Consider the following 12,350-nt stretch of genomic DNA (forward strand, 5'->3'; position numbering starts at 1 on the left):
TTAACTTTTTTTTAAAAAATAACTTCACCGTATTTTTCTCCATCTCTCACTCATCAATTTGCATAACATATTTGCTATATTTTGACTGTAAATCAATATTTAAACTTACCCGAATCACTAAGCTGAAATCAGTACTATTCCAGGAACCAGTAGATTTTAGTGATTCTCGTAGCATAATTAGTGACTTATCGCAGACATATATCAAATGCGGTATTCATACGGATTGTTGGAGGATGTAGAAAAATATAGTGAAAAGGAATTAGGTTGAGTTGTATGTGGTAGGTTATATTTAAATTGGGTGTGGTGCATTTTGTAGTTTGTATTTTAATTTAGTGTGAATTGGAGCAAGACTCTGTATATGTATGTATATATATATATATATGATACATTAACACAACAATTATGATTAGCAAAATTAAGAATTTATCAGATTAAAGACGGGGATAAAACTAATTTATTATTTTAAGACATACCAAAATTAAAAATTAGTGAGATTGTCCTGGGTATACTAAGGTTATTTTCATTCAATCATTGAAAATGGTGGTAATAAATAAATTAAGGGCGTGGTTTTTTTATTGGATTGTATTACAATGTATGCCACTTGTTCATGCATTTAATATGTTTAAAGACTACTGGTTTAGAAGCTAAACACAATATTGTGAATACATTTGCATAGATATATATTGAATTGATTGAGATATAAATTAGATTCAGAATGCATTTTCTTTTTATTGAACATAATCTGTGTACATCCTCTAATTTATTCAAAGATTACTTTAGATTGTTACTTCAGTGAGGTGCCTAAATTTCAGCGGGACTTATAACACCCAAGCCCGCAACCGAATGCATACCGACCCAACAATCCACAAGTTAGTCCGAAAAAGCTTGCGATTTGGTACACATTAATTGTTGACTTGTATCTATAAAGGTCCCAAACAATCTTACTATTATCGATATGGGATGTTATAAACACCTCTTCTTATAGGATCGACGTCCTCGTCGATCTCACAAACACACATACGGAACCCGGACAGTGCCTCTGCACTTCCGGTCCGATAGAGCTCTGATAACATTTATAACACCCAAGCCCGCAACCGAATGTGTACCGGACCCAACAATCCACCACAGGTCAGTCCGAAAAAGATAGTGATTTGGTACACATTAATTGTTGGCTTATATCTAAAAGGGTCCCAAATACTCTTATTCTTATCAATGTGGGATGTTACATGACTGGTCAATTGCAAAAAAGGTCACTAAGAAAAATGCATTCATCTCGGTATGTTAAAGAATACAAAATTCAAGTTCGGACCTTCCTCTACCGTCTTAAATTTTAGAGTGGCTAGTTACTTAACATGATATTAGAGTTCGATTTAGGGCTCATCCCCATTTATTTAATTTAAATATTTGTTGTTAATATTGATATTGGTGTTTATTGTATTTGTTGTTTTCAATAAAAAAACGGCCATTTCCTACTAGCATTTTGGTAGGAAATAGCCCAAATCTGGTAGGAAAAGGGGTCAATTTCTACCAACTAGCTTAGTGGGAAATGCTCAGGTCGGAATTGCTCATTGGTAGGATTTGGTGCTTGTATTTCAAATGGTCTCCACTTGAAAAGTGGATGCCCATGTTACAGGCCACATGGTCGGCCACATCACCAACCACATCAGACGCCACGTCACACAAATGGGGACCCAGTTGATGAGTTGGCTTGTGAGACCCAACCATGTGTACTACTGTTAGGTAATGAATCACACACAGAGGGGGGTGAATATGTTTTTCTGATTTTAGGCTTTTCTTGAAAGATAATGGTTGAACAAATTAAATTAAATCTTGTATAGAAAAGTGTTCATGCAGAAATTAAACTTGCACAAAATAAAGAACACAAATCTTCAAAACTCACTTAATTTTTGTAATAAAAATTAAAATGCTTTGCTATGAAATTTCTAAGCTCTTCGAAGTTAAAGAGCTCAGCTTCTTCTCAAGAGTGTTACAAGAATTTTGATCTAAATTGTTACTTCTAACTAGAGGACCAGTGTTAACTTTATAGCTCAGTTAACTGCTGGTTCACACAGTGGATAATAAACATGCTATTAGCTTTTCTAAACTGTCACTTATCATTTCTATTTATAGAAAAGCAAATCTTCCATTTATGCTTAGCATATCTTTAGTATCCCGTGTTTACTTTATTCTTCCTCTGTCAGTTAATCTTTGTCATTGATCTTGCACACACTTCAAGCTGCTTTTTGTAGACTTGTCAATCCAGCTGTTGGATTGTTTGTTGATTGTTTATCTTGGATATTAAACTGATCTGCAATTTTGTACTTTGAGACTGTACTTCGAGATCTCCAGTTTGATTCATTTGAACACTTGATATCTCAATAAGTACAAGGGGTTATCAAGATCTCTAGTTCTCCATAATGAGTTTGGCTTGTAGAGGTCTTCAGCTCATCGAGATCTCTAGTCTTCCTAACTTCACTTGACTTGTAGATATCTCTGAGTTCTCGAATGGATATAGACTTGTCGATAACTCTGAGTTCTCTAGTGAAAGAATGACTTGTCGATATCTTTTTGAGTTCTCGAGAAGCTTTCCTGACTTCTCTACTCCCGGTGGATATTGCTTGTTTGTTGAGTAGATATTGCTCATCCGTCGAGTAGATGTATAGCTTATCCGTCGAGTAAATATTTCTCATTCGTCGAGTAGATGTTATTCATCCATCGAGTGGATATATAGCTCATCCATCGAGTAGATATTGCTTATCCGTCGGTACTCTCTGGAGTTTGAATGACTTCTCGATAAATCATTATGGAGTTCTCGAATGACTTCTCTATAACATTAAATCTGTGACTTGTAAAGATCTTGACTTAGAACATTTTTCTCCAAACAGATTTATTCAACTCCAAGCTTCTTCAAAATTCTTCTGAGGCATGATCGTCGTGATCTTCTTCCAGATAGAATCCTTAGGCTTGATACTGTTTTAGGAAAAAGACTCCAGTCTGCTCCTTTGCATTTTTACAGACTTTAAGTGTTACAAGTACAGAATACAAATTTAGATAACAATACAACTAACTTAGGGTTGGCCCCAAGCTTAACTGATTACTGAAAATAACTATTCATTAATCTTCCACTCAGATCATAGATGCTAATGACATTGTTAGCTCCAGTAATATTTGACATCATCTATTATATATTACACTTACCACCTGTCATGCCACGTGGAATTTACACAGTCAGGTCCTTTTTCCTATAAGAATTGGTAGGTTTTGATTGAGTATTTCCTACCAAAATCGGTAGGTTTTGTCCCAAAAGCCATGAAAATTGACATTTTCTACCAATCATTTCCTACCACCATTAAGCTTGAATGCGGTAGGAAATAGCTTTAATGTCGTAGAAAATAGCTTGAATGTGGTGGGAAATGTTGGACCTTTTTAAAAAACAATATATTTGTATTGATATAAATGTAGAATAAATTGTACCTAAATAATAGCTAAATTATAGGCATACCACAATAACCAAAATTAAAAAATTCATCATAAAGCACAATCTGGAAACATATCTTTATCGTAATATAAAAAGTTAAAATTACATCTTCATAACAATCGTTCAATATTTGAAATAATAATTCACTGCAATAATTAATATATGTTTACAAGGTTTAGACTAATCATTTTCAAGTTCTCATCATCGTTGAATCCTTTGCCTTCATTCTTTATAATGTCTTCATTTTCGTCATTATTTTTTTCGTTTTCTTAGCCTCCAATGAATAAAATCTACATAAGAAGAGTAAATAAATGTTAGTATCCGTTAACACACATGAACAATTAATACATGTAGTAAAAAATTAAGAAGTAATTACATAAAAACTATAAATCAATCAAGATTATAAAAATGTGTTATGAAGATTGAAATGCCTACATATATAAGAGATGGTTAATATGAAGAAGATGAAGATATTTATCAAAAGAGAAGAAGAAGATGAAGAAATTGTGAAATGAAATTTTGTAGACTACATGAAAATGAAAGTGAAAACAGAAAGATAGTAGTTTATAGGTTCAAGTCACCTATTTGCTACCAATATTGGTAAGTTATGGGTTCGGCCGCAATTTTTAATTTTTTTGATTTGGTTTTGGCTCCATATTTGAAATTTTCATATTTAGTTTTGGCTCCATGTTTGAAATTCTTGTCAAATTAGGGATCATTTCCTACAAATATTTGTAGGTTTTGAATTGGGCGAAATTTTTGAATTTCTGATTTATCCTCCATGTTTGAATTTTTTTTATTTGGCTCATTGTTTCAAATTTTCGTGAAACTAAGGTTTATTTCATACCAATATTGGTAGGTTTTGAGTGGCGAAATTTTTAAATTTTTGGTTTTGACTCCACGTTTAAAATTTTGGTTTTGGCTCCATGTTTGAAATTTCGTGAAACTAAGGTTTATTTCCTTCCAACATCGATAGGCAGAGAAGTTCACGACCGATCCGAGTTTTGATCAAACCGAGTCGAGTTTTAAATTTTTTTTGACGAGTAGAGTCGAGCGAAGCTTTTTTATCGAATAAAAAATCATGTTCCAGTTCGAACTCATTAACTAACGAGCCAAATCGAACGGATCTGAATAGAGTTTTCTCCATCAATACGAGCCGGGTCAAGCAGAGCCAAGATGAAGTAAAAAATTCTAGTCAAATCACTGGTTGACTGTTATAATAGCAAACTAAATATTTTTATTTTTTCTAAAATTTTTATCATATATATATATATATATTTCATGACATCCGTACGGTTGGATCATTCATAAATATTTAAGAAATCGAAACATCAATATTGGACTAACCGCTAGTAAGAAGAACCGGTCAAACCATTTGTTAATTGTTAAAATAACAAACAAAATAAATATATTTTTTTCTAAAATTTTTGTCATATCACCAAAATATATAAATCTTAATTTTTGTACGGTTGGATCATTCATAAATATATTTAAAAAATTGAAACATCAATATTAGACTAAATACTAGTTAAAAGTACTATTCAAAAAGTGGTTGATTGTTAAAATAACAAACAAAATAAATTTATTTTTTTTTTCTAAAAATTTTCTCATGTCACTAAAACATATAGATCGTGATATCCGTATGGTTGGATCATTTATAAATATCTTTAAAAAAAAATCAAAACATGAATATGGGACTAAACGCTAGTCTGAAGAACTGGTTAAACTACTGGTTGACTGTTATAATAGCAAGCCGAATATAATATTTTTTTCTAATAATTTTATAACATCATTAAAATATATAGATCTTGACATTCATACGGCTGAATCATTCATAAATACTTTTAAAAAAAATTAAAACATGAATGTAGGACTAAACACTAGTTAAAAGTACTATTGAAACAATTGGTTGATTGTTAAAATAATAAACAAAATAAATTTATTTTTTTCTGAAAAATGTTTCATGTCACTGAAATATATATCTTAATATCCGTTCGGTTGAATCCTTTTTAAATATTTTTAAAAAAATCAAAACATCAATATGGTACTAAACGCTAATTAGAATAACTGGTCAAACTACTGGTTGACTGCTAAAATGACAAACCGAATACATTTTTTTTTAAATCTATCATATCACTAAAATATAAATATCTTGACATCCGTATGATTGTATCATTCATAAATACTTTTATAAAAATCGAAACATGAATATGAGACTAAACACTAGTTAGAAGTCATATACCAACCATTGATTGATTGTTAAAATAACAACTAAAATAAATTTATTTTTTTCTAAAAAACTTTTGATGTCACTAAAATATATAGATATTGACATTCGTTTGGTCGGATGTTTTAGAATTTTTTTTAAAAAAATCGAAACATCAATATGAGACTAAACGCCGATAAGAGTTACTGGTCAAACTACTTGTTGACTCCTAAAATAACAAACTAAATGCATTTATTTTTTTCTAATTTTTTTCATATCACTAATATATATATATATATATATTTACATCTGTATAGTTGGATCATTAATAAATATGTTTTTAAAAAATGAAACATCAATATGGGACTAAACGCTAGAAAGAAGAGCATGTCAAACTACTGGTTGACTATTAAATTAGGAAACCGAATACATTTATTTTTTATAAAATTTTTATCATATCAATAAAATATAAAGATCTTGACATCTGTATAGTTGGATCGTTCACAAATATTTTTAAAAAAAGTCTGAAGCATTAATATGGGACTAAACACTACTTAGAATTACTATTCAAATAGTTGGTTGATTGTTAAAATAACAAATAAAATAAATATTCCTTTTTCTAAATTTTTTTCATGCCACTAAAACATATAGATCTTAACATCCGTACAGTTGGATCATTGATAAATATTTTTTTAAAAAAATTGAAATTTGATTATAGGACTAAACGCTAGTAAGAAGAACTGGTCAAACTAATGGTTGACTGTTAAAATAGAAAAATGAATATATTTAATTTTTCTAATAAATTATCATATCAAGAAAATATATAAATTTGATATCTGTACTGTTGGATCATTCTTAAATATTTTTAACCGAAACATAAATACGAGAATAAACACTAGTTAGAAGTATTATTCAAACCATTGATTGATTGTTAAAATAATAAAAAAATAAATTTATTTTTTTCTAAAAGTATTGTCATATCACTAAAATATATAGATATTAACATACATAGTTCATACGGTTGGATCATTCATAAGGATTTTTAAAATATCAAAACATTAATATGAGACTAAACCTAGTAAAATGCACTAATCAAACTTGTAGTTGACTGTTAAAATAGCAAACCAAATATATAATTTTAAAAAAAAAATTATCATATCATTAAAATATATAGATCTTGATATCCTTAAGGTTAGATTATTAAAAACCGAAAAAAATTCAAATTGTGTAACCCTCAAGAACCCATAAACTATGAATATAAAACCTAACTCAAATATAGGATAATCCCGCTCTTCGTTTTCTAAACCATTTTCTTATTTATAATTATTTTCTTGTTCAATTTTTTCTTTTTTCACTACAAAATGAATTTTCACTTTTAAAATTTTAATTTATCGAAACGTTTTTATATTTTAATATTTTTTTTCATATTAACTATAATTTTATAAAAAGAATAGAATCACGGGAATGTAAGCATAATCAACTAAATTTTAGAGTTTTACTATTAAAATAAATAGATATTTATATATATATCTTTAGAGTTTTGATTAACAAAAATGTGACAAACAATGGACGAAAAACGTATTTTTCTTAATTTTCACCCATCTCCTGCCAATATCAAAGGAAACGACCTTGAATTAATAAATTTTTTTCATGTTTCGAATAATTGTTATTTACTTTTAATAAAATATGGACGGCTGATGTGGACGGTGGGGGTAATGTTAGTATAAAATTCTATCAAAACCTACCAAGGTCGGTAGGAAATAATTTCCCACCGAACTTGGTAGGAAATAGTCTCAGAATAATAATATTATTCTTATTTTTTGAAAAAACAAGTTTAATAGTTAAAATATACGAGGGTTAATGATGTGGTTGGTTGGACCATTTTTGTATAAAAGTTTGGTCAAGACCTACCAAAATTGGTAGTTTATGAGTTTCCTACTAATATTGGTAGGTTTGGATACTTACCTGTACAAAATCTTGGAGCAATTTTGGAGCAATTCTTACAAAATTATATGTTGGTAGGAATTGCTCTACCATTTCCGATCAAGTTTTTCTGGGTTGATTTGTTTGGTAGGAAAAAGTCGTTTTACTTGTAGTGTTTCAATCATGACGAATCGTATTCAAGGAAAGTCTAATTGTTGTTATTAATATGACATTCATATATATATTTGTGTTGGAAATTCTTAAAACTTATTATTTAGATTTTATTTTAAATTTAAATAAATGTGTTGTTATTTTAATCTAAATTTATTCTTTGTTTTAAGTAAAATGCAGCACCCAGTTTGTAGTCGTGGAATTAGTCTAGAAGAAGTCATGGTGTGTTTGAATATTTGTAGGGCAAGTTGGAGTCATGGAGTATTTTTAGGAGTGTTATTCCTCGATGTACGTAGTATGTGATAGGTTATATATCACTGCATGTAATCAATTTTCATTTTGAGAGAAATAATATTAGTACTTATTTTTATGTTCTCTTCATCTTATACAAATGTATGTTTAAGTATTTTTATTTCTACACTTGGCATCAGAGCTTCATGATCTAGTGCTTGTGATACATACATTTATATATATATATATATATTAAGTATTTATCTGTGATTTAAAATGGCATCAAATGGGAAAAAGAAAGAGAAGGAAGAACAAAAATCAAGGAGGAACATGAGCGGTGAAAATAATGAGAAAGATATCATGACACAAGTGGCCGTGAAAGAAATTTTATTTTAGAAATATGGGTGATTATGTGCACATGGAGAGAAGTACTCCAAAATTGTTTTTATTAGAAGTGCATCAAACTTGATAGTGGTGAGAAGTGCATCACAAAATGAAGAGATGGTGGTGAGAAGTGCATCACAAAGATGAAGAGAAGTGCTTCATAAGTTTAAGATTAAGGGGTGATTGTTGGAAATTAATCTTAAAACTTATTATTTAGATTTTGTTTTAATTTTAAATAAATGTGTTGTTATTTTAATCTAAATTTATTCTTTGTTTTAAGTAAAATGCAGCACCCAGTTTGTAATCGTGGAATTAGTCAGTTAGAAGAAGTCATGGTCTGTTTGAGTATTTGCAAGGGGGAGTATTTTTAGGAGTGTTATTCCTAAATGTACGTAGCATGTAATAGGTTATATATAACTGCATGTAATCAATTTTTATTTTGAGAGAAATAATTTTAGTACTTGTTTTTATGTTCTCTTCATCTTAAACATACAAATGTATGTTTAAGTATTTTTAATTCTACAATTTGCACAATGGATGACATCGAACGTATACAAACTGAAATATGAATGTCACAAGGGCAGCAGATTCCATTGTCAATTCCCAGGCATGAATATTCAAATAACTATAGTAAACTAAGAAAATTATTATGTTCAGCTAGCTGAATAATATATTGGGTTTGGTTTTTCAATGTACACTAATTAAACACAATGATCTACATTCTGTAGATATAAATCGCTGTATTTCTCTAATCAAGGAAAAATTTATCTAGTCTCTCCTAGGTTGTAAGTTGCAAATGTAGTATCCATATAAATGTTAAGTTCAGTACAGATTATACGTGACAGTATATATGTCGAAGGTGTTTGCATTAACAATCTGTCATATATATACTAATATGCACATGGAATTTTCTCATCTTCATTTTGTCCGTAGCACCTCTTTATTGTGGTGTGTGTGAACAATTTAAACTCAGTGATCAAGTTGCAGCTAAAGCAATTCATACATATAAGTAGTGTACATACGTACTGGTGGTACGTTTCATACTCTTTTTCTTTTCCTTTTTTTACCTGGAATGGTACAAGACAAATTGCAAATGAGCTTCCTGGAAGTAGTACTTCAAGATCTCACTTAGAATATTGTTATATTCATATAGTCAGATCAAGAGTACTTGCCTTTTCTGCGTTAATCTTTTCAGTATCAGCCATTTTTAATCGCTTGAGCTTTTCTGAAGAAGAGGGCGAGAACAATGATAATGATAAGCACTCATCTTCATCCTTCAAATCTCCTCCATTTTCGTCATTTGTTGGTTTTACCCCAAGAGTTAAATTTAAATCAAGCTCACAAGGTGAAGCCTCCCTTTTTGGTGGCCTAAGGCTTGTGATTTCCAAATCCACAGCTTCAACTTTTTCTTGTTGTCTGTTCGATGATTTGAACTCCATAGCTTTTACTGGAGATTGATCATTCACTGATTGTATTAATACCCCATTGTTTTCATGAACTTTCCATGTAGATAATGGACTAGAAGATGAAACATTAATATTATGCTCACAGTTTATAGAGTTTCTCCCTGGTATTGTCTCGGTAACTGAAGAATAAAATCTTGGTCTTGCCTTATAATCAATTGCACTATTCCGACCAGACATATTATAAAGATTTTGCATCCACTTCTCACGTCCAGCATTCCAAATAGCATCTCCATACCTTCAAAGAAAATTACACATTTTTCTGAATCTGATTGTTGTACTCGTATTACTCTTGCAAAAAGAATGGGAAAACAAATATATGCACACTCAATTTATATATACTTTTCCAATTGATCATGATACCTAAAGGTACTCGGATTATAGCTTTGGTTGTAGCTTTGAAGCATTGGTAGTTGGCTTAGGTTGTAGATGTCTCGATCTCCAAAATTCTCAAGATTTCTGTTATCCGCTATAACTATAGATATCATAATAATAATATCGTCAAATGGATTGTTCTTGGTTAATGCATGTGAACTTTAAAACAATCAGAGGCACTTGTCAGTCATTGGCAACATACCTTGACTAGGGTCATGATCAATCTTCTTGCTTCTAAACATCTGAGTAAAACCATGTAATTAGCAAGAAAATACGGTATAATTGGGATCGAAATATATAATCACCATATATAAATTCATACATCATTCAATAAAGTTATCAGCATATATAAATATGTACATATAATTACCCATCAATGATTTACATATATGCAGATTAGTCATCAGTAATAGAATACCATTGAAATTTGTACTACAAAATAATTGATATATATACTTGATGGAGGAGTAAGTTTAAGTTTATCATCTCAGAAAATTAAAACCTGCAAATGACTTTTGACATGAGCTATGTTAAGCCCCTTGACATTCATTAGTTGAAGAACCAACTTTGGTGTTGCTCCTGCTCCAATTGAAAGCAAAAAAATAAAAAAAGGTAAGAATTTGATAAAATTGCAAATCTCTACGCTGACCATGGCATAACTAATTCGGTTTTGGTTATCAACCACCAGATGAGAATTTATATTCTACATATCTAAAAACTTACTCTCTTGTCCGCCAAGTCTCTGAACAGCTTGAACAAAGCGAAGATGCAAGTCATGAGTCCAGCGGAGTCTAGGTGTTTTGGATCGGACATAAGGACGAACAGATAATGATTTGTTTTCGTTTTCTTCAATTGTGCTGTTGCTTGATGAACCTCCATCTGTTGCGTTACTAATGTTCTCTGCACTTAAATCTTTCTCTTCCTCTTCAAATTCCTCCTGAGATATTTGACAAGCTTTGAAGCACTCAATTCTAATACTTCCATCCATCTATAATTTAAGTGTTAGCTAGGGTTTGCTTTGCTAGGGCCAGATATGAAGCTAGGGCTGTTTTAGTAGTGAATTCCCAAGAATACACAAAAGCTGAGTAGATAGAGAAGGCCTGGATAAGAAAACCTTGATCAAGAGAGCGTGAGATTATGATGTAAACCAATTGTTGGGAATTAGTTGAACCCTAGACCAAAACCATGAAGAAATGAGTAATACTGTTTCCTCTTTCTGTGTTGTGGGTATTAATATAAATAATTATTAGTCGTTTCAACTTTATGGCAGCTCGTCACAAAAATGTAATAACATTCGCATGTCTATGTAAATGCTAGTACACATGTCTACTAGTACACGCGCATAGATGTTAAAAAGGGAAATTATAATCGACTTGTGCTTATCTGCCTCATTATCACTAGAAGAAACACTGGATTACAGCCCGAGCTACACGGCATTTTAAAGAAATTATAAATATAATAATATTAAACAAAATTCTTAGTATTGTAATTGTGAAAGAAATATTCATAATTAAATAAAGTGCTGTCTAATAATAAATATATATTTAAAGTTGAATTCAATTAAATATTCTATTGTATATATTATGTGACATAAAATGATAAACTTACCAAAATTAAAAAATGAAATATAGTAGAGGTACAAAATTAGTTATCAAAATAATTACAAAAATTTAGAGGACTTTTATTTGCTAAATAAACCCCTACATTCATATCAATAACATTAATTAAATTATTTAATAAGGTCACATCCGGCATTTCACGTCATTTGTTAACAATTTTCTGTATATTTTTTGTATGTCTCTTAAAAGATAAATTCAAATTTACATCTACACTCTCTACAATTAAGAACTGGTCGAATAAAATATTGATCTTATGAGACCCTAAAAATAAATAATTAGTTCATGTGATTTGCAGGTCATCGCATGAAACCGTGAGTTTTACCCGGTATGCACAGGAAGGTAGCGGGTTTCACACAAAAAAAATATATGAATAGTTCATGGGTTAAAATAAAGTTGAAAATTTCATCAAACCCTAAAAATGAATGGATAGGGAACCTAAATTGCAGCGGTAGCCGGTAGGACATAAAACTTAAAAAAACAGATGCAGTACGTATGTACAC

At 30.4% G+C, this 12,350-nt stretch overlaps 1 protein-coding gene across 1 annotated transcript; it reads right to left on the minus strand.

Moving 5' to 3' along the window:
- Positions 1-9,234: 9,234 nt before the first annotated feature.
- LOC141707495 (uncharacterized) lies at positions 9,235-11,487 on the minus strand. Its single transcript, XM_074510689.1, has 6 exons — positions 10,955-11,487; positions 10,734-10,810; positions 10,434-10,473; positions 10,220-10,331; positions 9,943-10,094; positions 9,235-9,840 (listed from the first exon to the last, which is right to left on the minus strand). Exons 1-6 carry the CDS (start codon positions 11,217-11,219, stop codon positions 9,539-9,541), a joined length of 948 nt encoding a protein of 315 aa, XP_074366790.1. The 5' UTR covers positions 11,220-11,487; the 3' UTR covers positions 9,235-9,538.
- Between the last annotated feature and the right edge of the window lie 863 nt (positions 11,488-12,350).

The sequence above is a fragment of the Apium graveolens genome, chromosome 2, assembly GCF_009905375.1.
Source record: "Apium graveolens cultivar Ventura chromosome 2, ASM990537v1, whole genome shotgun sequence".
Classification (NCBI taxonomy): domain Eukaryota; kingdom Viridiplantae; phylum Streptophyta; class Magnoliopsida; order Apiales; family Apiaceae; genus Apium; species Apium graveolens.